The 23,471-nt window shown below is 48.8% G+C and overlaps 10 protein-coding genes across 10 annotated transcripts; 6 read left to right on the top strand and 4 right to left on the bottom strand.

Moving 5' to 3' along the window:
- Positions 1-1,017: 1,017 nt before the first annotated feature.
- Positions 1,018-2,407, top strand: N7500_009823 (putative monooxygenase; the record flags this gene model as incomplete). Its single annotated transcript, XM_056680962.1, has 2 exons — positions 1,018-1,264; positions 1,320-2,407. 2 exons carry the CDS (start codon positions 1,018-1,020, stop codon positions 2,405-2,407), a joined length of 1,335 nt encoding a protein of 444 aa, XP_056528344.1.
- A 593-nt stretch (positions 2,408-3,000) lies between these two features.
- N7500_009824 (uncharacterized protein) lies at positions 3,001-6,016 on the top strand (the record flags this gene model as incomplete). The annotated part of the gene is made up of 3 exons (XM_056680963.1): positions 3,001-3,443; positions 3,527-4,072; positions 4,597-6,016. The coding sequence occupies 3 exons, from the start codon at positions 3,001-3,003 to the stop codon at positions 6,014-6,016; spliced, it is 2,409 nt and encodes an 802-aa protein (XP_056528345.1).
- A 301-nt stretch (positions 6,017-6,317) lies between these two features.
- Positions 6,318-9,051, bottom strand: N7500_009825 (MIF4G domain-containing protein; the record flags this gene model as incomplete). The annotated part of the gene is made up of 2 exons (XM_056680964.1): positions 6,318-7,504; positions 7,560-9,051. The coding sequence occupies 2 exons, from the start codon at positions 9,049-9,051 to the stop codon at positions 6,318-6,320; spliced, it is 2,679 nt and encodes an 892-aa protein (XP_056528346.1).
- Positions 9,052-9,298: 247 nt separating this feature from the next.
- On the top strand, positions 9,299-9,795 carry N7500_009826 (signal recognition particle 14 kDa protein; the record flags this gene model as incomplete). Its single annotated transcript, XM_056680965.1, has 2 exons — positions 9,299-9,325; positions 9,424-9,795. 2 exons carry the CDS (start codon positions 9,299-9,301, stop codon positions 9,793-9,795), a joined length of 399 nt encoding a protein of 132 aa, XP_056528347.1.
- Positions 9,796-10,473: 678 nt separating this feature from the next.
- N7500_009827 (uncharacterized protein) lies at positions 10,474-12,654 on the bottom strand (the record flags this gene model as incomplete). Its single annotated transcript, XM_056680966.1, has 1 exon — positions 10,474-12,654. The coding sequence occupies one exon, from the start codon at positions 12,652-12,654 to the stop codon at positions 10,474-10,476; it is 2,181 nt and encodes a 726-aa protein (XP_056528348.1).
- Positions 12,655-12,972: 318 nt separating this feature from the next.
- usgS (transmembrane protein UsgS) lies at positions 12,973-14,482 on the top strand (the record flags this gene model as incomplete). The annotated part of the gene is made up of 5 exons (XM_056680967.1): positions 12,973-13,030; positions 13,281-13,387; positions 13,455-13,627; positions 13,682-14,075; positions 14,126-14,482. The coding sequence occupies 5 exons, from the start codon at positions 12,973-12,975 to the stop codon at positions 14,480-14,482; spliced, it is 1,089 nt and encodes a 362-aa protein (XP_056528349.1).
- A 452-nt stretch (positions 14,483-14,934) lies between these two features.
- Positions 14,935-16,401, top strand: N7500_009829 (acetamidase/formamidase family protein; the record flags this gene model as incomplete). Its single annotated transcript, XM_056680968.1, has 5 exons — positions 14,935-15,009; positions 15,057-15,075; positions 15,145-15,433; positions 15,492-15,768; positions 15,823-16,401. 5 exons carry the CDS (start codon positions 14,935-14,937, stop codon positions 16,399-16,401), a joined length of 1,239 nt encoding a protein of 412 aa, XP_056528350.1.
- Positions 16,402-16,890: 489 nt separating this feature from the next.
- Positions 16,891-18,261, bottom strand: N7500_009830 (peptidylprolyl isomerase; the record flags this gene model as incomplete). The annotated part of the gene is made up of 5 exons (XM_056680969.1): positions 16,891-17,802; positions 17,866-17,981; positions 18,037-18,046; positions 18,111-18,175; positions 18,246-18,261. The coding sequence occupies 5 exons, from the start codon at positions 18,259-18,261 to the stop codon at positions 16,891-16,893; spliced, it is 1,119 nt and encodes a 372-aa protein (XP_056528351.1).
- A 251-nt stretch (positions 18,262-18,512) lies between these two features.
- N7500_009831 (D-aminoacyl-tRNA deacylase) lies at positions 18,513-19,329 on the bottom strand (the record flags this gene model as incomplete). Its single annotated transcript, XM_056680970.1, has 5 exons — positions 18,513-18,641; positions 18,710-18,936; positions 19,000-19,042; positions 19,093-19,271; positions 19,323-19,329. 5 exons carry the CDS (start codon positions 19,327-19,329, stop codon positions 18,513-18,515), a joined length of 585 nt encoding a protein of 194 aa, XP_056528352.1.
- A 519-nt stretch (positions 19,330-19,848) lies between these two features.
- On the top strand, positions 19,849-21,797 carry N7500_009832 (CNOT2/3/5 family protein; the record flags this gene model as incomplete). Its single annotated transcript, XM_056680971.1, has 3 exons — positions 19,849-20,103; positions 20,181-21,658; positions 21,737-21,797. The coding sequence occupies 3 exons, from the start codon at positions 19,849-19,851 to the stop codon at positions 21,795-21,797; spliced, it is 1,794 nt and encodes a 597-aa protein (XP_056528353.1).
- Positions 21,798-23,471: the final 1,674 nt, after the last annotated feature.

Genomic DNA, 23,471 nt, shown 5'->3' on the forward strand with positions numbered 1-23,471 from the left:
GAATTCTGGAGACAGGAGAAAGCTGTACTTATAAAATTCTCTGCCTTTCAAATACATAGTTATATACGCATTGACGATACATAAACGTAATTTAATGATCGACAACTCTTAATCAAAATTTTCTGTGGAAAGGTTTACACTTTTAGTGTTTCAAAAATGGGTAAAGAAGATTCCTACGTATAGACTGCGACATCGATGATCGCCCGTCTATGGGCCTCTTAGGAGGGGCCTATGGTGGGCATGCCCACTACGCCCGCCGTGATGTAAAGTTATCTTAAATATATATCAAAATTAGTTAAATAGTATATTATACTATACATATTTATATATATCTTATTAAAATCCGGAATTATTGGTCTAAGTGTATAAAATATACAAATTTAGTTAAAATAGTTTGAATTCTGTCAATATAAATCACATGCTAACCTTGCTAATTTTGCTTACTAAAAAGGCCCCTGGGCGATGTCGCAGTCCACCTGGGTAAGGTATTATGTTGACAGAGATATATCCCGGCTTCTCCGGCTCTTACTCTCTTGGTTGTTCCGGCTCTCTTCTTCTATAGCTCTCTGCACTCCGCATATCTTATCCAATTAATATTTCATGATATGTTTTCATATTTCCCTAGCGATGCTAAGTTGTGTTTATGTTTGTTGTTGAGGTATATCCATATGGTGATCGATATCCCCACTCGCAACATATATGACCTTGTTCCCAAGCGGATAAAGTCCAAACAGGAAACATGAAATCCCCAGGCCATGCGAGCCCTTTTAGCCCCCTTGACACGGACGTGTGGGGAGAATGTGGGAGAAGCGGGAAAGATTTACTCCGCCATGAGGCAAGCCAGTGAAACTTGGTCGGCAACACCATTCGGGCATTGCATTGGGGGAGATTTTTGTTTTAAAGGAGATTCCTTGTGCTATTTTGTGCATTCTATCTTTTGTCATCTTTTGAATTTTTCTCAATCCTGTCCTCACAACACCCGTCACAGATACATATATTCCACATACCTTCGACAAAATGACGAAAGCACCTCAAGATTTACAAATCGCCATTCTGGGGGCGGGTATGGGCGGTTTGACCTCTGCTCTAGCTCTAGCCCAGCAGGGATTCAAGAATATTGATGTCTATGAAAATGCCAGTGACCTCGGTTTTGTTGGCGCTGGTATTCAATTGGCGCCCAACATGGCCCGCGTTTTGGATGGACTCGGTGTCTGGAAGAGTATTGAGGCCGAGGCCGTGAATATTGAGGAGACATCAGTACGAGGTATGTTGCGATCCACCAATCAGACAATGTAGTTCGATCTAATTTACGGATTTAGACGGCGCAACGGACACTGAGCACGCATATGTGGATCTACGGTACATTGAAAAGACATATGGATATAAGCACATGGTTGGACATCGTGCCTCACTAGCCAATGGACTATATGATGGCTGCAAGAAGCACACCGCAATCAAATTCCACTTCGGAATCAACGCAGATAACGTGGACTCTTTCGGCCCTCGGCCATCATTCACAGCTAACCCCCGCGCCGAGGGAGCTGCTCCGTTCAAGGTCGAGTGCGATGTACTTCTCGCTGCGGACGGAATTAAGAGTATCACCCGCGTGGAGATGCTAAAGCAACTGGGTGTCGATGTAGGTGTCAAAGACACCCAACAGGCGGCTTATCGTATCATGATCCACAAGGAGCAGATCAAGGACGATCCCGAACTTTTGGCCCTCATAGATAGCAACCGCGTGACACGTTGGATTGGCGCAAAACGTCACATTATTGCCTACGCCGTCTCTAACAATACCATCTACAATCTCTCTACCACACAGCCCGACACCAATTTCGCAGCCGCCACAAACGCTACCTACACCACCAAGGGCTCCAAGCCTGCCATGATGGGCGTCTTCTCTGACTTCTGCCCCATGGTTCAGCGCATGCTAAACTACGTCCCCGAAGGCGAGGTCTGCGAATGGAAGCTGCGCGTCCACGAGCCGCTTCCCACTTGGGTTCACGAGTCGGTCGCCTTGGTTGGTGATGCTTGCCACCCTACCCTGCCCCACCTGGCTCAGGGTGCTGCCCAGGCTATTGAAGATGGAGCCGTTCTCGGTGTTGTTCTCTCCAAGCTCCCCGATACCACCCCGGAGTCTATCAACAAGGCTCTCCGTGTTTACGAGAAAGTCCGCAAGAGCCGCGCCGAGGCTTTGGTCGAGATGGCCACAGCTTCTGGTCGCGCTCTGCACTTGGGTGAGGGTGCTGCCAAGGAGGAGCGTGACAAACAGTTCGCTGCGCTCCGCGCTGGCAAGGGTCCCGTGCCTGATAAGTGGGCCGATGCCGATGTGCAGCGTGAGATCTATGGATTTGACTGCACAAAGGTCACCGCGGAGAATTTCGAGGAATACTTCTCGCAAATGTAAGCACCGCCCTTCATTTTGTTTTATTACGTTTGACCCTGCTTTTTTTGGGTATTAAATCTTTTTTTCTTTGTATACATATGGCCTTCAGACCACTGGTCAAAAAATATGAGACTATCATGGCATCTCCGATCATCTTTTTCCTTGGAAAACATGATGCTAAACTATTTTATCATAGGGATCATACCCCCCGCCATTCTAAGCTTGCATAAGAACTGGGCAACTATGCTGCACTGTACATAATCCCATAAATTAGACCAATCAAACCGAGCATAAAGCATCATGAAGCATCGTGAGGCGCGTAAAATCAACTGCACACTCACGTCATAAGCGCAATCTCTCTCGCTAAGTTATGCTGTCCCCATTCCGCTCCCCACTCACCTGCAAATGGGATTGGATCAAATGTTTGCCGAGTTAAACAAGCAGTTGGGCATCCACTTTGCGTTTTTTCCCAAATGTAGTTCTCGTTCGCAGTACTGCCTATCCCAAGATTTCTTTATTGTCTCTATATCATTTTTAATCTCATGGTGTCATCTTGACCTGCCTCTAAAGCCTCCTTCGTCTATCATCTCCCCAATCTTCCTCGGGGAATCAGCATGAGCATGTCCTCTGATATCGATTGGTCTCTTCGGCCAACTTATTCGCCGGATCAGCTCAGCCAATATTTTGACCGAATCAACTTCCCTCAGAAGTATCGCGAGTCGCCTGTAATTAAAGATGGCCCAGGTATTGACACCCAAGCCGCCTTGTCTCTCTTGGAGGCGTTGCAGCGATATCAGCTAGCAGCTGTGCCTTTTGAAAACCTTAGCCTCCATTACTCAGTCCACCGCAATATCTCCATAGATGCCCAGAGCATTTTTGAAAAAGTCGTGGATGCCAAGTCCAATCGGGGCGGCTACTGCATGGAGAACAATGCTCTATTCGGGACCGTCTTGCGGAGCTTGGGATACAATACGACCTCAATTGGAGGACGGGTCAACGAAGCCGTACAGCCTATGGCAGCATCGAAGAATTGGAAAGGCCCCAAATACCAAGGATGGTATGACGCACGTCTTCTCTCATCTCATCCAACTTAATCTTCAATCTATCTACGCAAGTACTCAATGACTAACCTGACTATAGGAACCATATGATCAATATTGTCGTTATTGGTGAGCAAAAGTACCTCATAGATGTGGGATTTGGCTCCAACGGACCACACCGGCCCATTCCATTACTCCATGGGTTTGGATTCCACAACGTGGGTGAACAAACCGGGCGGTTGATCTATGAACCAATGGCTCAACAAACGCTCAAGGGTCAACCTCTTTGGCAGTATGAAATCAATCACGGGGACGAGACATGGATACCCGCCTACTGCTTCACCGAGGTTGAGTTCCTTCCTGAAGATTTCACAATCATCAACTACTATGTGAGTCACAGCCGGGAGAGCTGGTTCACTTTCCACGTCGTGTGCGTACGAATGCTCCTCGATGAGAAGGGCGAGACCATTGTGGGAGACTTGACGCTGTTCAATGATACCCTGAAACGGCGTATTGGAGCAACGTCTGAGGTGTTGCAATGCTTTGCCTTTGAGGAGGAGCGTGTGGCGGCCTTGGAGAGATACTTTGATATACATCTCTCCAGCGCAGATCAAGCGAGTATTCACCACACCATCTCGGAGATTTTGTAAGTCTGGGTTAAATCAGACGGTATGTAAATTTTGGTCCGGGTCTAAGGCACTGAACATGAAGAATCGCTTCACTTGGTCGATAATTGAGCGTGATATCATGATTTCTTTCGTTGTTCTTCTATTGTATTATATCAAAATAATCACGGCGGCCTCAAGTGGAGAGCATGATTATGCCCTGAGATATATAACGCAATTACCACACAGATACTTCTAGAACAAGAGAATTCAACCCATCGAAGCTGTCCATAAGTATCTGCTTCGAGTAATCGGAATTCGTTTTAGAGCCCTTTGCGCCGAGATGGTGTGTCCTATGTGTGTACGGAATGGCCAAATTCATTTGCGCGGCCGATTTTGCCATCGACGCGAACCACTCAACTTCACAGATCCGTTGAACTGCATGCGTAGAAGCAGCACCATGGTATCCTTTCCAGATTTCTGATCATTTTGAATAAATGCCTTTTCCGGCAGTACGTCAACAACATAATTTATTGATTCTCGACGCTAATCAGGCTGGTCACAGACTCCATCACCATTCCGCCTCTCCCGCCGCAACCCACCCACGCGCCGCAGTGGCCCTCAATTCGCCCCCCACACCTCGGTTTCTGCTATCACAAAGTGCAACACAGAAGGAAGATGACGATCTTGATGTGATAGATGACGATGAGCCATCTTCAACGCGTGAAGTCGGGCATAACCCACCTGCTCCCCAGAGTGCCACCCGCTCGCGCCAACAACGCGACGTGATCGAAGACTCGGATGATACCGCAGATATCGGAGATGTAAGAATTAGAGGGAGAGCGCCAGTCCATCTACCAGATGATACCGTAGACAGCACTCCTGAGGAACCAGATACTCCGGGCATCCTGGATACCGAGTTCGACGCATTGTTTGCGCCGGTCAGAGACGGGAATAAACGCCGCCGTGTGGAAGGAAGTACGCCCTTCAATCAAAGCAGATCTAAGCAGCTTGATCAAATATTGTCATCACCACCAGCAACTGCGTACTCCCCAACCAATTCCCTCGATTTGCCCGATGAATACAAGCAAAGCAATACGACATGGGATATGGGTACTCAAAGAACTCCTGCACCAAGTGCACGTCCATTTGCAATAAATGCATCAGCCCAAAACGATATTCAAACACCGTTCCGCAGTCGTCCTCGGTTTATGCTTTCCTCGACAGCGAAGCCTCCCAGTAGCCAGTCCGCACCCAAATTCAAATTAGACACACCGGGCATATCGCCGCCTGAGAGACGGAAACCGGCTTTTGTCTTACCTCGATCCCCGTCGCCGAATCCAGACGCAGAGGATATCCCTACACCGTTCTCTCCGTCTTCACGCACACTTCGCCGTCGTGGTCGAAACCGAGCTGGTGTATCCAACTACATGCCTGGCGGAATGGCCGCTGAGGTACGCGGCTGGATCCTGGAAATGGGGACGAAACGTGACCAGTTGCCGAAACCACCTTTGGCTCCAGTGCCAGATCCGCAGGCAGCGGATGTCTCGTTAGAAAAGCTGAAGGTGTATTTGCTAACTGCACGTGTCATCAATGTCAGCCATTCAGCCTTGAGCGGCTGCGGCTCTCTCGCCTTTCTTCAAACAGAATTGCTTAGTGGGAATCATGTGCAAGGGAAAATCCCCAATGTGACTTCGAATATCCTGGTTATGGGGCCACCACGATCTAAATCTGCTGCTCGTCAAATTGCATCAGATTCTGATGCTTCTATGAAATCCCATTTGCAGCAAGGGGACGTGGTGGGAATTTACAGAGGGCTCAACTGGAACTTGGAGCTTGGGAACCACTTGTGCGAAAATCGATCAGCTGGTCAGGCATCTGACCACATGTCGGAGTGTGGTCCATCTGAAAATGGCGGACACCCAGAGACAAAAGAGAGCTGGCTTATAGCCATGGAATGGGACCGCATTGAAATAGCTTCGTGAGTAAGTAACGGTGATTTGTATCGATACAAGGAAAGGTATATCGTTTCCCTTCCCCTACATTTTATAGACTTCCATATATGTATCTTTTATGGTCCTGTGAGGGTAGGGTGTAATTATCAAGTCTATTCCTTGGATATTTGTTAGATTTGTACAAACTGCCGCTCTTTATCGATTTCGTTTGTTTTGAAATGAGCAAAGATCTGACATGGTGATTTTGAAGGGTTGGAAAGTCTCGAACATAAACGAATCATGAGCAGCGTAACAACTTGGGTATATTCTATATGCAATTGCAAGATGAATCTTAGTCTGCCACAGCCTTGAGGGCAGCCGCAGCCACATTGCATCCCCACCGGACGAGTTTCAGTTCCTCGTCAGACACAATATCAGTCTTCGCGACAACCTTTCGCACAAAGTAGATGAGACCCTTAGCAATGTGTGGCGTTTCCTTGGTACGCAGGAAAATCTGCATCAAAGGCCCTTCATTCTGCTCAGGCTCATCTGGCGTGGAGCTCTTGGACTTCTTCTTCTTCTTGGACTTCTGGGATTGTTGAATGATACTGATGATCAAGACTTCGACGAATGTCTTGGTCTTAGGCTGGAGATATGCAAAGTTGAGATTTTTCAAAATGCTCAGTGTCAAGCTGCCATCCATAATGAGGGCGCAGAACATCTTGGCCAGGTTGACCACAGACTTCATGCTGATACCGTTCTCTTCATCATCTGGGTCGAAGTCATTGTCTTCATCCTCCTCCGTATCTCCTCGCTCACCCATCTTCTTGAACATATTCCAGAGTGCAAACATAAACGACATTTTCATGCGGCGACCTTGCTCACCGCAGATCCGACGTGCAATCAGAGAATAGTATGGATTGTGAGCCTGTTCCTCCATGGCACAATGTAGGAGGACGCGAGGGATCTCATACTCCTGCGCACGCTTGAGACGAAGCTTCATGAGTCGGACATGCGCATCTTGGAAGTCGTTGGCAGACATGATGGCAACGAAGATTGACCGACGAACGTCGGTGTTCATGCGGTGAGCCCGGGCGAGCACTCCAAAGTCAGGCTCAGCGTCGCTTTCGTCATCTACGACTTCGGGTTGGGTCATTGGTAGATTAGCCATTTCTCGCTGTGCTGTTACAAGAGGATCTTCCTTCCAGCTTGCGCCGACCAACCACCACTTGCCCTTCTTGGAGGAGTTATGGATATCGTCGCGGGAGATGTTAATAGGCTCGGATGCGCGGATTGTCCGAGAACTGTTCAAGGAACCCAAGATCTTGCGCATTTTGGTGATGTGTTCCGTGGTGATACCTGCACCGACTGCGGCTGAAGCTTTCGAGCGGTTATTTTTCAAATCCGTGATTAGGTCAATCATGAACTTTGTTCGAACAGAAAGGCTGTCCTCGCCAGCCTTGGCGACAGCGGGTTGAATGAGCAACACAATATCCTTGAGTGCAGACGGGTCATCGAGTCGGAGCTGGGGACCAGAATCTGTAGTCATGTTAGTGGACTGGGATTTGTGTGATGAATTGAGTATATCACTTACTCCGAATGACCTTGAGCAAGAGCTCGGTGTTTGATTCCGTGATATCCTGCACATAAAGACGAACATAGTCAAACATCAAGGAAGAACCGATGACATGGAAGTTGTAAAGTTGTGACAGAAGAGAGACCAAGTTGGTAGCTTCTTTTCCTTGGAACTTTCCACGCTCGTCGCCATCAGCATCCAATGTTTCAACGACCGTTTGAATGATCTCCGCGCCAACGTCCATTCCCATAAGCTTATATAACGCTGCAATGAAACCTGCATGTAAAATGAGAAAGGTGTCCTGAAGGGCAGCCCTCTCACAGATCATGCCCATCAGTAGCTCGATCAAAGTAGAAGTGACGTGCTGGCGGGGGTAATCGCGGTAGAGCTTTTCGAATTCGGCAACAATTGAGAGCATATTGGCCTCGGATAGCTTATTGAGATGTCCCTGAGCCTGGCGCTTGAGACGAGTGAGAGATTCAGTTTCCGGGTCAGAGCGACCTCTTAATGAAGGTGGAATGTATTTCTGAGCGGTGGGTTCGGGTTTCGTGACCGGAGCGATATAAGGGTTCTCTTTCTTTTTTGGCTCTTTGCGCTCTTCCTCATCAAACCCGTCGAAATCACTGCCTTCGGCGTCGGAATCATCGCCCCCAAAGATTTCCTCGTCGAGATCGAAATCTTCGGCACTATCCACCTCACTATCATCTTTTTCGAGTTGTTGCGCTTGTAAGCTCTTGGCCTTGAGTCTCTTGTTTCGTAGCCAGTCATCGGCTTCTCGTTTGCGCTTTTTGCTCTCATCCTCTGAGGCATCGCCGCCGGCACCACCCAGGTCTCCCAGCAAATCCTCTAGTCCATCCTCTTCAAAGCCCTTTGAGGGTTTGCCTCCTTTCTTGAGGCCAAGCTTTTTCTCCAATGCAGCAATCTCGGCATCGTCTTGCGCTAATTTAGCCTTGACTGATCCTGGGATGTGGACCTCGGTTTCTTTGTGTTCTTCCTCGTAGGTGTCATCTTCTGACTCGTCACTAGACTCATCATCTTCATCCTCGTCCTCGTCTTCATCGAGGTCAAATTCTGACCCGAACCCGGACTCAGGCTCAGACTCGGACTCGGAGATTTGTGGAACCGCTGCTTTCTTCAAGATCGATTTGGGCTTCTTAGCGGCCTCTTTCGTAGACTTAGCCTTGGTCTGCGGTGCACTAGGTCTCTCGTCGAGATCCATGTCGTCTGAGTTGAGGTCAATATCGTCGTCCCCAATTTCCTCATCGCTGTCATGTTGAGCCTGCTGTTGAGGTTTTTGCTGAGGTCGCTGCTGCGGACGCCCGAGTGTCTTCTTGCTCGGTGGGGCTGCATGTCGGGATTTCTTCTGCGTACGCTCATTTTGGCGGCGTTCTTTGCGCGAAGCAGGCCCGTTAAGGCGACGCTTCTTGTCACCGTAGACATCGCGGATTCCAAGCTCGGATCGTAGATCACGAGGCAAGGCTGTCGTATTATGCCGAGGGCGGGGAGGCATTTTGGTCCTCTAAGATACTTTGTCTGCTCTCAAAAATGTTCAAAAGTCGGTCCTCAATATCAGGTACGCTAGGCGGTCGGCAACTTTTTTTCACTTTTCTGCCGCCCCAAAAGAAAGGCGGAGAGACACCCACAGCGGAGTTTATCCCCCACTGTTAGTTGTTCCCAGCTGTCAATTGCATATCAATCATCTGCTTCAGCTTTCGGATCCCTTAATTTTCGCGCGCCTCACACTAGAATCTCCAAACATGGCCCCACATTTGGGACACGATGAGGTAAATGTTAATCGTGATGCTAGTTGGCCGCTACAACTCCGCACATGCGACCACCATCACCAGTTTCAAGCTATATCACTAACACCGGTCACCTTTAGTTCTTCAAATCTCTCACCGATCTACTCTCCAAAACATCTCAGCAAGTCCACGGCTCGGTATATCTCACTCAAAAAGCTCTCATAAATGTGCCCGGTGCCACTACCACAAACTCCCAACCATCTATCCTCATCCGAGCCACTGATGGAAACACCAATGCGCCGAACCTCAAAGAAAGCAAGGAAAGCAGAGCCTCAAAAGACAAGTCTCAGAAAATCAAGCTCTCGACCATCGTCAGCCCTGATGACATTGAGGCGTTCTACGTTCGCTATGCCGATGTGTGCAAGGCAGGAATGTCCGGGTTGAAGAAGAGAGATCGCCGAGCCCGTAAGGCTAAGACCAAGGGCGGAGCTGCTAAGGTCACGAAACCATAAATTTGCTCTGAGGTCTATTTCCTGGATACCACCAGCGTCTTTGTGTACTTCGCTCGGACCCGGCACGCGATTTCTTTGGTGGCTTCGTTTTCTCATGCATTAGCTGGCGTTCGGTGGGGTTATGGCTTCTTGTTCTCAGATTTTCAATGCGAGCTTCCTATCAAGTGCACATATTTTCCTACGCTTGTAGCCCACGGGCGCTGTGTTTATACGATTCCTGTGGGACGGGAAAAGAAATGAACAGCTTTTAGCATTACAGTCGGGCATGCCGCTGTTCGTGGATTGTATCTTTAATATCTTTCCTCAATTATGCAGACCAATTGGCCAGGAATATGTACTTGTGCTAAGTCTACATGAAACAGCTCGGGAATTGAAAGAACGTAATTTGATCAATTAATTATTCGTTGCTGATATGACCCCCGGTCTCCCTCAGTAATACATGCAACGCTAGAATACAGAAATTTAGTATATTACAAACCATGCCATATGTCCACCCATAAGTCGTGCAAATCAGTCCCGAATATCATAACAAGGAAACCATTAAGGTGGTTTGTGTAGGGAGGGGAATACAAAGAGTAAGCATTAAATCGGCCGTAACGTGGGGCCGAAGATCCAGATGAAGAAGTGAAAAAGTCAAAGGAGTAAAGAAACCAAAAGCAAGACATTTCAGCCAGCCAGCTAGTCCAAGTCCCAAGGGTCGAGTTTCCTGAATATTTCAGCATCCTCGTATTCCGAAGAAGTTTGGGGCTCTAGTGGAAAGCTGAAGTCATCCTCCGTGGCTAGATCCTTTTTTGTCCGTTCGGGTTGGGATCGTGGCGCGCTTGGTGTGGAGCTCATGATCGGGTGAACAGCTGGGTTGATGACAATGCGCGCAGCGATATGAAGAAGGATGACGAAAAGATAAGCTGGAGGAATCAATACTAGGGTGATAGCCTTAGAGATGAACGATGAGCCGTCATCGCTAGATGGTTGATACAATGCCGAAGAATGAGGCATAGGAGAAACATCACGCTCCCTTGTGGCTTTTGCCCGGCGCCGGAACTCAGCACTCATGTGGTCGAAATCAGTGTTCAATGCACTGCTCTTGGAATGAAGGTGTGGGCGCAATTGAGAGTCCGAAGGCGCATCGGCAAAACGACTGGGTGGATTCCCATTACTTGTGGGAGCCATTGAAGGAGACGCGTCCGAGAACGCATCTGCGAAGCGCCTCGGTAAATTGTTTGCGCTTGTACTATGCGGTAATGGAGGATTAGGCGTGCTGGTCGGCTTTGAGGCGTCGTCGCTTTGAGGCATATCAAGTATCGACAGCTGCGACGTCTTCTGAAGGTCCACTGGTGCTTGGTCCAATTCAGTAATGATATGTTTTGTGATCGAAATATCAAATGTGTCTAGTGGATCTGGCATATCATGGCCTCCCACAGATGTAGGATGAGTAGAAACTGAATCTGGCGATTGTGGCTCAGCAGAATGGAATGACTCGGGGCTGGATGCCACGGAGGCACCATGGTCGATCTCCTGTGTGGGCCTGGCAGAGGATTGAACGGATTGAACTTCATCAACATCTTTGCTAATCTCATCCACAGTTTCCTTAGCTTCGTCTGCACTTGTAGGTTCGGCACCGAATACGATTTTCTTTGAAGTTTCAGCCGCCATCACCGCATCAGTCTCGACTGGAATGACGGGTTCCGCTTTGACTGCGGCTTTGCTGGTCGCTTCGGCTTGCGATACAGCTTCTGGCCGAGATACATAGTTGGTTTGAAGCAAGTCTTCAGCTTTGAAACCAGGCTCTAATGTGCTTTGGGTTTCATGTCCGGCTTCAACTTCACCGTCGACTAGAATCTCAGGCTCGAGTTGGTCTGCACCCTTGATCTCCTGATCAATTTGAAGTGCAGCATCGGTACTGGGTGCGGACTCTAGCTTGAGCGCAGGTTCAAGGTCATGGCCATCCTCAGGGACTGCCGTGGCCTCAAATTTTGCAAGAAGGCTAGTAAAAGTTTGTGGTATTTCGGTGACTGAACGCCTAGGGGGCCCAAGGTATGGCGAAGGACTCAAAGCCTCAGGAGAGGGTTCCCGGTCATCAGGAATCGCCCCCAGAATGGAACTGCTCGCTTTGTTTGAAGTGAAACAACTGTCATCGGTCAGGTTTCCGTCGGTGTCGTCTCCAGTGCTTGCGGAATCGACCCAATCCGACCTAATTGAAGCTGGCGACGGCGTTTCCTGTGGAGGTTCTAAGACATTCGGTACCCTTTCTTTCCGGTCTTTAGGTTGCCAGGCCTTTTTGCGCCGAGGTGCCATCGCATCGTTTGGGAGCTCGACACTGAAAGCACGTTTGAAGGGACATGGCGTGACCTCATAACGAAGTATTGTTGGCAAGGCTATTCTTAAATCTTGCACCAAGCTCCGGTCGTCTTCCGTCTCATATGGTAGTTCGATCCGATAATATGTAAGTGGGCGAATGCGTAAAACAAATTTCGAGACCCCATCAACACACCAACACTGAGAGTTTTTTAGGATCGCATGGACAACATTTCCACATTTCAAGAATGCTGTTGAGCCATGGACCTTCTCTAGCCTCAGTGGCGCTGTTGCAACCGTTCTTTCAGTCGCAGAACGCCAAGGGAGTGTTTCGATGGTGTCAACCGGGTAGTCAAAGTCGGACGGCGCAGAGCTGGACGGAATAGGGGCGAGCGCTCTTGGGGAGAAATGCACAATTTTTGCAGATGGGTGATAGAAGATTACATGTTCGGGGGTATTCGGCACGCTCGAACGACGTTGCGCGAGTGGATTTAATTTGGTGGGAAGGGTGAGAGAACGGCGGAGGGATTGTATCTGACCTAGCTCACTTGGAGACTCGGGCATGGTTCATGAATGCGATAAGTGATATAGGAGAATGTGTAGAGAAATTAATGTAGAGACATGTTTGTACAAGATACTGCAAGAAGCCAGGGTATCCGATGCAGGAGGCGCAGGGAACGGGGCTTATCCGCAACGATGCGCGGGGAGATGCACTGTTGCCTCAGGCCTAAATCAGGTGACCATGACGCAGCTTTCAATGGAGGCCACAGTTATTTCACTTTCACTTTCAAGAATGCATTGCTAGCTCCTTCGCGATTTCGACACCTCTAGCGCTCTTCACAGTGGTATTTATTTGGATCTTTCGCAGCCATCTAAGCCACAATGTCGAACTTTGAGCCAAATGCCGTGATCCGCGGCTTCCAGCTCACAATAGTAGGAAGTATGTCACCCCTATGTGTTTTTTTACTATTTCCAGATCATTCAGAAGGACTGGTTTGAAATACCTAGGCGGATTCCTTACCGCACAAGAAATTCCATCAGTGTCTTCCGGGCTGTATAACGTCGGAGTCGGCTTTTGCCAAGACTTTGGTCAAGGAGCTCCTTGCTGCCAGCCATCTATTTCCATTTGTCGTGGAATGATCCTCTGGATGGAAATGTATTTTTGACTACTTGCTAACCGAGGCTTACAGCTGTCCGTGCATTATCGAACCCAGAACTATTCAAGTACGACCATTTCCGCCAAGCAGCTCTCGCGATCGCCATCGGCATCGTGATTCAATTGATCATTCAAATACCAGTATGTTTCCACACCGTCCTCTGCTAGTTTGCCTTTCTTCTGGGCTTTCTTCTGACTTGAATCCAAGATTCTCAGCGTAAAATTCTCCATCTACTTATTATCATGGGTGATCAACCTAGAGCAGGCTGTCTGGGACGACAAGCTTCTCAATGGGCTGGAATTCATGTCCAAGTCCGTCCTCCAGGTACCATTCTTGCTCATGACCCTGATGCGATATGTGACGCCCACGCTGGATGAAATGTATGTTCCATTGGCAGTAGACTCCCTGACAGTGTCCGCTGACCATCTCACCAGTTTCATGCAGTCCATCCAATGGGTAGACATGACATACATTCAGAAACACAAATCAGAAGAACCTCATCAATTGCGCTCTCTTTACTACCCCAATCTTGTTCAGTACTCCGCCAAAGGGGGCTCCAGCGTTTCTCGACCAATTTCCGAAGCACTGAAGTCATTTTTCAATCGCTATGCAAAGAAGATTGGCATGATGCTTGGTATCTATCTTCTCTCGATGGTTGTCGTCATTGGCCGGTTCGTTATGCCCGCAGTGAGCTTCTACACATTTCGAAGCCATGTCGGGTCCACCCCCGCGGCCGCCATTTTTGGCGTAGGCTTGATCCTGCCGAAGCACTACATTGTCACATTTCTCCACACCTACTTTGCTTCGCGCAGTCTGATGCGTGAACTTGTAAGTTCAGCCACCCTCCCGGACTTGAGAATTTCCTTGACCGTTTCTAGCTCGAACCCTACTTTTGGCGCATCAAGTTCACTCCCGAGCAAAAGCGTCGGTGGTTCCGTGACCGAGAAGGTGTTCTCTTCGGGTTTGCTTTCGCTTTCACCGTTCTTCTACGCATCCCCTACATTGGTGTACTGATGTATGGCATTGCTGAGGCATCTACAGCGTACCTTGTCACCAAGATTACCGACCCGCCCCCACCTCCTGCTGAAAGTGCAAACTTTGCTGAAAGCCAGGTTACCTGGAAGAACAAACATGATTTCTTGCGCTTGTCTCTCGATAACCTTGACAAGCTCAATGTCGACATGGATGAGCACGATCACAAGGACGCCGGCTCTCCCGGAAAGAAGTTTTCCTAGAGCTATCAGCACTAAGAATTCCACGGCAAGAGTTTCATTCAAACATAAGATATAGCCTTGGAAACTGCGCAGATAGCATGCAATTCGAGGTGACAGCATACAAGACTACCATTCCATGTGACTTTGGAAGGAGTCTTACAAAAATACATTCAATCCACTACAAGGCTTGGCATGACAAGCCCTTGAGACTTATCAACCTAAGATATGCGAGATAAAGCGATGATAAGCCAGATCTCCCACGCTTCACGTATCTATTATTCATGTGAATATACGTATATCTATATATTAGGTACCTATATACATAAATAGACACATATATATTTAGACCGCCTGCGGGGTACCGCGTTATCGTGAGGGGATGTTGATATATTTGGAGTTCCCCCCGAGATCTGTACTCTCATCCTATACTGCCTCAATCGCATTAAACAACTACACCTGCAATAAGTATCAATATGGGTATCAAGGGAATTCGCACTGCTCTCAAGGTCGACCTTGACAAGCCTGCACGTGAACAGCCCGGTCTACATGTATGTTATTACCTTCGAATGGTGAGACATTGCTAAGTCCCCGATAGAACAGATGGCACCCAGATGGTATGTTAAGTCTTCATTATGGTCCCATCGAAACCACTGCATGCTCATTGCACATCTCGTAATTTCTAGTTCCGGCCTACGGAAAAATCGCCAACAATGAAGTTGTCAAGATTGAATGTCTAGATTGGACCGGAGGCCAAATCGGAAATAACGACTCAGCCGACGACATCAAGAATGTAGACCTAACCCAGATCCATTACCTATCCGGTCCGTTCGACATCGAAACCGCGGAACCTGGAGATGTCTTGCTCGTCGAGATTCAGGACGTCCAGCCATTCGAAGAGCAACCATGGGGATTCACCGGGATCTTCCACAAAGAGAACGGAGGAGGTTTCCTAGATCAGCTGTATCCTGAGGCGTATGTCACATTCATCTCATGACATTATAATGTATATTAGTGTTAATGAGTCTCACAGGGCCAAGGCGATTTGGGACTTTGAAGGAATCTTCTGCTCATCCCGACATATCCCACATGTCCGGTTTGCGGGACTAATTCACCCTGGAATCATGGGTTGTGCTCCATCGGCTGAAGTTCTGGCTGAATGGAATCGTCGCGAGGGGGAGCTTATTGCAGCGAATACTGTTGCTGATCGAATTGTCGCCCAGCCACCGAATCCCCAGAATGCCCATTCTGGCACTGCTACTGATGACGTGAAGAGCAAGATCGCTAATGAGGGTGCTCGGACTATCCCAGTGAGACAATATCATATACAACAGGACTGAACCATGAACTCATATGTCTACTAGGGCCGCCCCGAGCACGGAGGTAATTGTGATATCAAGAACCTCTCCCGTGGATCGAAAGTATACCTCCCAGTCCACGTCCCCGGCGCCAAGTTCTCTGTCGGAGATCTGCATTTCTCGCAGGGCGATGGCGAGATCTCATTCTGCGGAGCAATCGAGATGGCCGGTGTCATAACATTGAAATTCTCGGTCATCAAGAATGGCATGGCAAAACTAGACATGAAGTCACCAATCTTCCATGCGGGGCCCGTAGAGCCGCAGTTCGGTCCTGGACGATACCTAACGTTTGAGGGATTCTCAGTGGATGAGAATGGCAAGCAACATTTCCTGGATGCAACTGTCGCCTATAGACAGACCTGTCTCCGCGTCATTGAATATCTTCGACGCTATGGCTATAGTGATTACCAGATATATCTGTTGCTCAGCTGTGCGCCCGTGCAGGGGCATATTGCCGGTATTGTGGACATTCCAAATGCTTGTACTACACTTTCGGTGCCTATGGATATCTTTGACTTTGATATTCGACCTGAGGCGGATGTGGTTAAAAAGGAGATGGGAGCTTGCGCTTTTGTCACAAAGTAGGGCGTTTGGGGCTGGAAGGGGCAAGTTGAACACGCCGAGTTTCCTTTAATTTAGATACTCTAATCAATCTCCTGATATATTCTCGAAAGAGTATTGCCAACGCCACTGATTTCTTGATCGGTTATTTCGAGACACAGGTCAATGCTCATCAGCATAGAGTGTCGCCTACACCTGGTCGAAATACTTCAAAATTTGAGAACAGACGGAACTTTTAATAAGTTATACTTGAAATATATAATTTGGTACTTTTTTGAGGCGATGCTCTCCCTCCTGATTTAGGTGAATGCACTTTCAGCCTGGCATGCCGTGCCACAGGATTTTACCATGTAGAAGAGATTACAGTATGGACTTCGCACAAAGAACAAGGCAAATTGCCTGAATCCTGAATGATGTGATATCATACATCATGGGTCATTGGTGAATGAGAAGACCACGTCGTGAGTCGTGATGGAACAAAAGAAATATGAAACCAGATCAATTTCAACCCGTTTAAGAGAAGAACTTCTTCGCAGCGGCCCTTTCCTTGGCCTCCCGGTTCTTGACGGTCTGCTTGACCTTGGCGATCTCGTTGATGATACCAGCATCGCCGGGAGCCAGCTTCTCTGCCTCCTTCAGATCCTTCAGCGCGGAATCCTCCTCCTTCAAGCCCTCGTGAGCAACAGCACGGCGGTAGTAGGCCTTGGCCTTGTCGGCGTCCTTAGCCTTGGCAGCATCGGCGACTTGGAGGGCATACGTGGCCCAGTTCTGAGCCTGTTGGAACTTCTGGAGCTTGTTGCCGAGCAGGGAGGAGTTGGAGTGCAGGGTGAATCGGAGGGCCTTCATCTGCTCGCCCAGCTCCTTGGGGTCATTCTCGTCGGGCTCGGGGAACTCGTTCAAATATCGCAGACCCTTCTGGTACTTGTCGAGGCCCAGGTTAAGATCACCACTCTTGAAAGCAGTGTTGCCGAAACCCTTGAGGTCGGAAGCGATCTTGAAGCAGAGAGGCGCAGTAAGCTGCTCGCCCTGGTGGTCCTCGGTGAAGTCCTCGTATGGGTCGCCTGTCGCATCCTGTTGGCGCTTGGTCGCGTTCTCATAATCCTCGCCGGAAAGCTCGCCGCAGTCCACCACAGTGACGTTCTGGACGGGCTTGTCGGACTGAGTCTTCATGTTCTCGATCTTGCGAATCACACTCTTGCCGTTGATGACCTCACCGAACACGACGTGCTTTCCATCGAGGTGGGGAGTAGGGACGGTGGTGACGAAGAATTGACTGCCGTTGGTGCCAGGGCCGGAGTTGGCCATGGAGAGCAGGAAAGGACGGTCATGCTTGAGGTCGAAGTTCTCATCAGGGAACTTTTCGCCATAAATCGACTCGCCGCCGGTGCCGTTGAATGCAGTGAAGTCACCACCCTGGATCATGAACTGTTTGATCACACGGTGGAAAATTGAGCCTGAATCGGAACACGGCGGTTAGTACACGCCCACGCTATGGAAGCGGGGTATTGGAGACGTGCCTTTGTAGGTCAATTCCTTGCCCTGGGTGCCAATGCCCTTCTCGCCAGTACACAAAGCTCGGAAGTTGTCCGCAGTCTTGGGAACAACTGTTGCTGTTGTCAGTCACGTTCAAATTTGTCAAGGGAGAAAATCAGGTCGTACCATCGTTGAACTGTGTGACGCCCAGATGTTAGATACAATCCAGACTCAGCATAAAGAGAGCGCAGGTAACTTACTAGCTCAAATACAACCCGGCTAGGCTGGCCATCGCCGATTTGAATGTCAAAGAAGACACGGGGGCCTACAAGCTTGTCAGCAACTAGACTTAATTCTGGCATTCCGCGGGCAGCTGGACCCCGCACTGAACGTACGCTGAGCTGTCGCCATGACTGTGGAATTTAGGGATGGGAATCTCAAAAGTGGAAAAGAATAAGAGAGAAATGAAGTTGCTATGGTAGAGAGGTGGAGGAGAAAGAAGTCGTTGTGGGGGAGTGCGGCGCTTGTGGTTCAGGAAGCTTCCATTGCGGGCACCCCAACTATGTTCGGACAGGATTGTATAAAGGTGGTATTGGGGGTATCTGCTAACATCTAATTAGGTACAAAGCATTACTCTAATATCTATTTCTTCTCTTTTTTCTTCACGCTAGCAATTCAGGAGGAATTTGGAATTCGAAAGATCCCTTCATGTCCTGTTCATCGTTTTTGTCTCCATTTTTCTGCTCCTTGGGATCCTTCTTGGGGAGATTGGTATTGATTTCGATTGTGACCTAGAAATAAGAACTGTCAGTATAGAATCAATAGCGGCGAAGGAAGGAGCCAGGAAGGCAAAATGTACCGCCGCGTCCTCGCTGCAGTAGTCTACACCCACCGGCCCGTCGTTCTTCAGTTCGACATCCATCATGGCCTGGAAGACACCATTTTTGACCCGGTCTGGGGTATAGCCTTCTCCCATCTTGTCATAGAAAAAGTCATAGATTTTTCGCGCAGTATCGGGACTGGCTGCATCATGAAAGTCGGGTTTATTGCCTTTCTTCATTTTCGCATAGAGGGTGAATTGGGAGACTAGATCAGACAACCATCAGCAGTGCTCAGGGATGTTCCAAGTACAAATATGGAGAAGCATACCACATAGTACTTCTCCCTCGATCTCCTTAACATTCTTTTTCCACTGTGGTGGTGTCAATTAGCGATCTTACACCTATACGCTATTTGACTTACTTGTGTGCCATTCTCATCGGGCCAGAACTTGGCCTTTAACACCTTGTTCACAAGGTTCTCCGCATCCTTCTCAGTATCCTCTTTGCCAATGCCAGCAAATACAAGAAGGCCCTTGCCAATAGAGGAAACCAACTCCGAATCGACTGTCACCGACGCCGATTTCACTCTTTGGATAACAACTAACCCATGTTAGTTGATTTTGATATGCAAAGCTGATTCGGAGTCCTCACGTTTCATTTTGATGGCCTATAGATCTATCATATCTCGTCAAAATAAAAAACAGCCAAGTGAAGCTGGGTTGTGTACCTGCGGTGTAGACAAGATCCGGCCGGTGATAGCACTGGCACCAAGCGTTGCTCGGTGTTGCCCAAATGAGCTCGTTTGCCTCGGTTTGTCAGTGCAAATTGATTCTTCAAAAAATAATGAACTTATGGACTGAGAAATCGAATGACGTTTGTGACTTGTATGTGTGTAAAGCCACGATCCCCCTCTCACGCCCTCGCGTTCGCCTCCGCCCGTGACCGCCTACCTATTAGAGCATCCACGAAGCTTTCCACTCAAACGCGGAGAGGCACTCCATGGACTTCCGACTTTCCGCCCTTCTTGCTGTCAATCAAGCGCTTTTAACAATTTCTCCTCTATCCACTCACTCGATTGTGCTCCTGTGGCCATTTTGGTCGAAAGCGCATCACCACACCCTTCCGGCCACATTAATCCCGAAGCCAGTGGACGGCACAGTCCACCAGCGAGTTCACAATGGCAGCCCGAAAAACGCAACAGGAAATTGAGAAAACCTTCAAGAAGGTCTCCGAAGGGATACAAACGTTCGAAGGCATTTATGAGAAGATTCGCCAGGCTACAAACCCCACGCAACGGGACAAGCTAGAAGACCACCTGAAGCGCGAGATCAAGAAGCTCCAAAGATTCCGTGATCAGATCAAATCATGGGCGGCTGGAAATGAGGTCAAGGATAAAGCTCCTCTTATGGAGCAACGGAAGGCCATTGAAGTGGTACGTTTCTGTTTCCTAACTTGGCCCACAGGGCTGATGGGTTCCCTCAAGGGACGGCAAGCTAATACTGTTGGTAGTGCATGGAACAATTCAAAGCTGTCGAAAAAGAGATGAAGACGAAAGCATATTCCAAGGAAGGTTTATCGGCAGCTTCGCGACTTGACCCAAAGGAGAAGGAGAGAGTCGAGTGTTGCGAGTTCCTTTCCACTATGGTGGACGAGCTTCAGCTGAAGATCGAGGCCTTGGAGGCAGAGGAGGAAACACTTCATGCACAAATGAAGAAAGGCAAAAAGGATACGAAGAAGGCGGATCGAATGGCCGACATCTCCCACGTTACGGAACGACATAAATGGCACGTAAACAAGTTGGAGTTCCTCAATCGTTCGTTACAAAACGGCAACTTGGACGTGGGTGCGGTACAAGACCTCAAGGAAAGTATCAAATATTACGTGGAGGAAGGAGGTAGTCCTGATTATTCCGGTGAGGATGAAACACTCTACGATGATCTGAATATCGGCGATGAGGTCGAGGCACAATTCGGCATGGGCGGCGAAGGTGATCGTGTGTCATCACAAGACGCCCAATCAATCCAAGATGAAGAGCCAGAACCGAAGCCAAAGGCCAAGCAAGAAGCGCCAGCAGCCCGGAGACCATCAACACAGATGAAATCGCCTCTGCCTGTTCTTGCTACCCTCCACCCTTCCGCTTCATCGAGTGCCACTCCAGGCATGAAGCCCGCTCCCCTCCCTACCCGCCCCCCTGGTGAAACTCTCAAATATGCATCCGCTGCTGCCGCTGCTGCTGCCAGTGACAAAAGTGGTGTTGGTATTCTTCCTCTTCCCCCTCCACCAGGCTTCAGCCCGGCTTTGTCCGCGGCATTGCCTATCCCCAAGTCTTCTACTGCCTCACCTAGTGTGGCTTCAGTGTTGCCTGTCACCAAGTCAATAGTTCCACCTACTGTAGCAGCTGTTACAGAAGAAGTAGCTGGGCCTGCGCGGCCGAAGGTCCCTGTTACTGCAAGTGTGTCATCGCCGGCGCCCGCAAAGGCGGAGGCATCAATGAATGGAAAACCAGAAACGGACGGAACTGAGAGTGACGAATCGGTATATCATCTGCCCCCGGGTCTCCAGGACCTGCTCCAATCATTTGAGGTAACGAAGTCGCGTGCGTCGGCCAATCCATCGCCGTCCGTTCAGCGCCTTCTAGCTACCTCATTGACGACATGCCCGGAAGCGGGCGATGCTGAAAAGCCCCGTCACTACAAGCCACAGAACCCCTATAGCACGGCGCTCTACTATCCACAGGAACCTCTCTCAATATTCGACGACCCCCGGTTGTACGATACCGGCAGGATCGATACGGATACTCTCTTCTACCTTTTCTACTACCGCCAAGGGACATACCAGCAATATCTCGCAGCCAAGGCGCTCCGAAACCAGAGTTGGCGCTTCCATAAGCAGTATCAAACCTGGTTCCAGCGTCACGAGGAGCCGAAGAACATCACCGAGGAGTTTGAGCAAGGCACCTATCGCTTCTTCGACTACGAGAGCACATGGTCAGTTTAAAGATTCCGACTGTTTGCGTTTTTCCGCCCCAACTTTACGAGCTCACCACTTACGAATAATGTCAACAGGATGAATCGGCGCAAGGCTGATTTCAAGTTTGTGTACAAATACCTCGAGGATGAATTATGAGGCGTCTCTGGTCTTCTTTTTTTTTTACCCATGAGCAACCCACCTGGGTCTCCAAGCGCGGATGATTGATTTTTACCCTGGATTTATTTGGAATATCTGGTGACTCAACGCTACGATACAATAGACTGGATGTTTGAGGCTATGGAATGAACTTTCTGAAAGCTGTGGTCACGGTGGGCTGTTTACTGTTGCGGGACTGGTATGAGTGCAATGAATGGGCCTCGGTGATACGGGAGTTTCGTGTTATTTGCAAGGTAATTGTTTGAACAATATGAATTAAGTCAAGCAAATATACGAGGAAGTAGCTAAGCCTAGCTAAGCCAAACTGCTAAGCTGCCTAAAGTTGATATGCTTACCAGTCTGCCTTCCTGCCCAGGTGGTACCTGGCTAGCCGGAAGTACCATAAGTACCAATCCGGGGTTATGCTTGGTGTACACGTAGCTCTGCAGGTCTTAAGGTTTTGTCTATTGGGATGCAGGAGAGATGTAAGAATATGTACGGAGTAAGAGAAATATAAATTAATCAAGAGAAAAAAAAAAAAAACAAAAAACTGGGAAACTTGGAAACTGGGGGCCGCAATGCTTCGACTTCAAGTCAGGCCCGGAACAAATCCCAAATATCCCCGAGTCAATCAAAAAGATCAAACCCATGTGACGAATCGCATCCCTTTCTGTGCACAACGACGTGCGACGTCAGAGAACGGTAACTCGCTAGCAATACAAGTTACACCTCTCAGCCGCTTGGCACTAGGAATGTTCGAAAAATGCGGGATTTTTTTTTTTCTTTTTTTCTAGAAGGACTATGTCATCAGGGGCTGTGCGCAATATCGGTCGATCTATGACCCCGGATTGGAGGAGTTCAGTGGGAATGGAGGGAGATATTCGGGTTCTCAAGGCTGGATCGTGCGGATCATTTGAATAATATACTCGGCACGATTGTGCCGCGGGATACGTCAGTGGGTTTGGGAATGGATACTCGAACTCTTGACCATCAACCTTCCTCTTTCCAAACCTGAACTTCATTCTCGAAATCTGGAAAACTGGGTTCCCAATCCAGGCAATCCCCCCTCCCTCCCCCCCGTGCAGCACATGAAACAGCAATGTGCAACTGCATATGACGAGCAACAAAAAGACAACGGGGGGCCATGGGCCGTCAGACACGAGCTCTTGGCACGCTAGAATGTCACTAGAAGCCACACAGAACAGTCAACATCCAATCATAGAAGGATGATCGTGAGGGGGGGAAACACACTGGGCACCGAATGTCTGACCGCTGCTTATCGCGACTGGCCTCACCTCAACACACCTGATCATCCTCCAATCATCATCGGCCAAACTATCCAGGATGTGGAGGGCAATGAGGGGTGGACACGCTAGAAGGGCCGTGGAATATTCGCCGTCAGCAAAAGATCCGCGAATTGCATACAAAACAAATTCCCGCATGCGAGGAGGCGGGGAGGCTGAGTGGTTTTGTCCAGTCTGCTTCGATGTAGTTTTCTAGTTTTCTAGAACTGTTTAGTTCCCCTTTCATAGCCACTCACAGTCTAGCTCGTTCCCGTGTCGACCAATACCCTCGGGACCTATGATCCTCGAGTTTCATAACTTGGGCACATAAAAGGGCGGTATGCCTCCATTGCCTGAGGAAATTATTTTGCATTTTACCTGCGAAACATCC

Source organism: Penicillium coprophilum (genome assembly GCF_028826855.1).
Source record: "Penicillium coprophilum strain IBT 35676 chromosome Unknown utg000006l_segment0_segment0, whole genome shotgun sequence".
Classification (NCBI taxonomy): domain Eukaryota; kingdom Fungi; phylum Ascomycota; class Eurotiomycetes; order Eurotiales; family Aspergillaceae; genus Penicillium; species Penicillium coprophilum.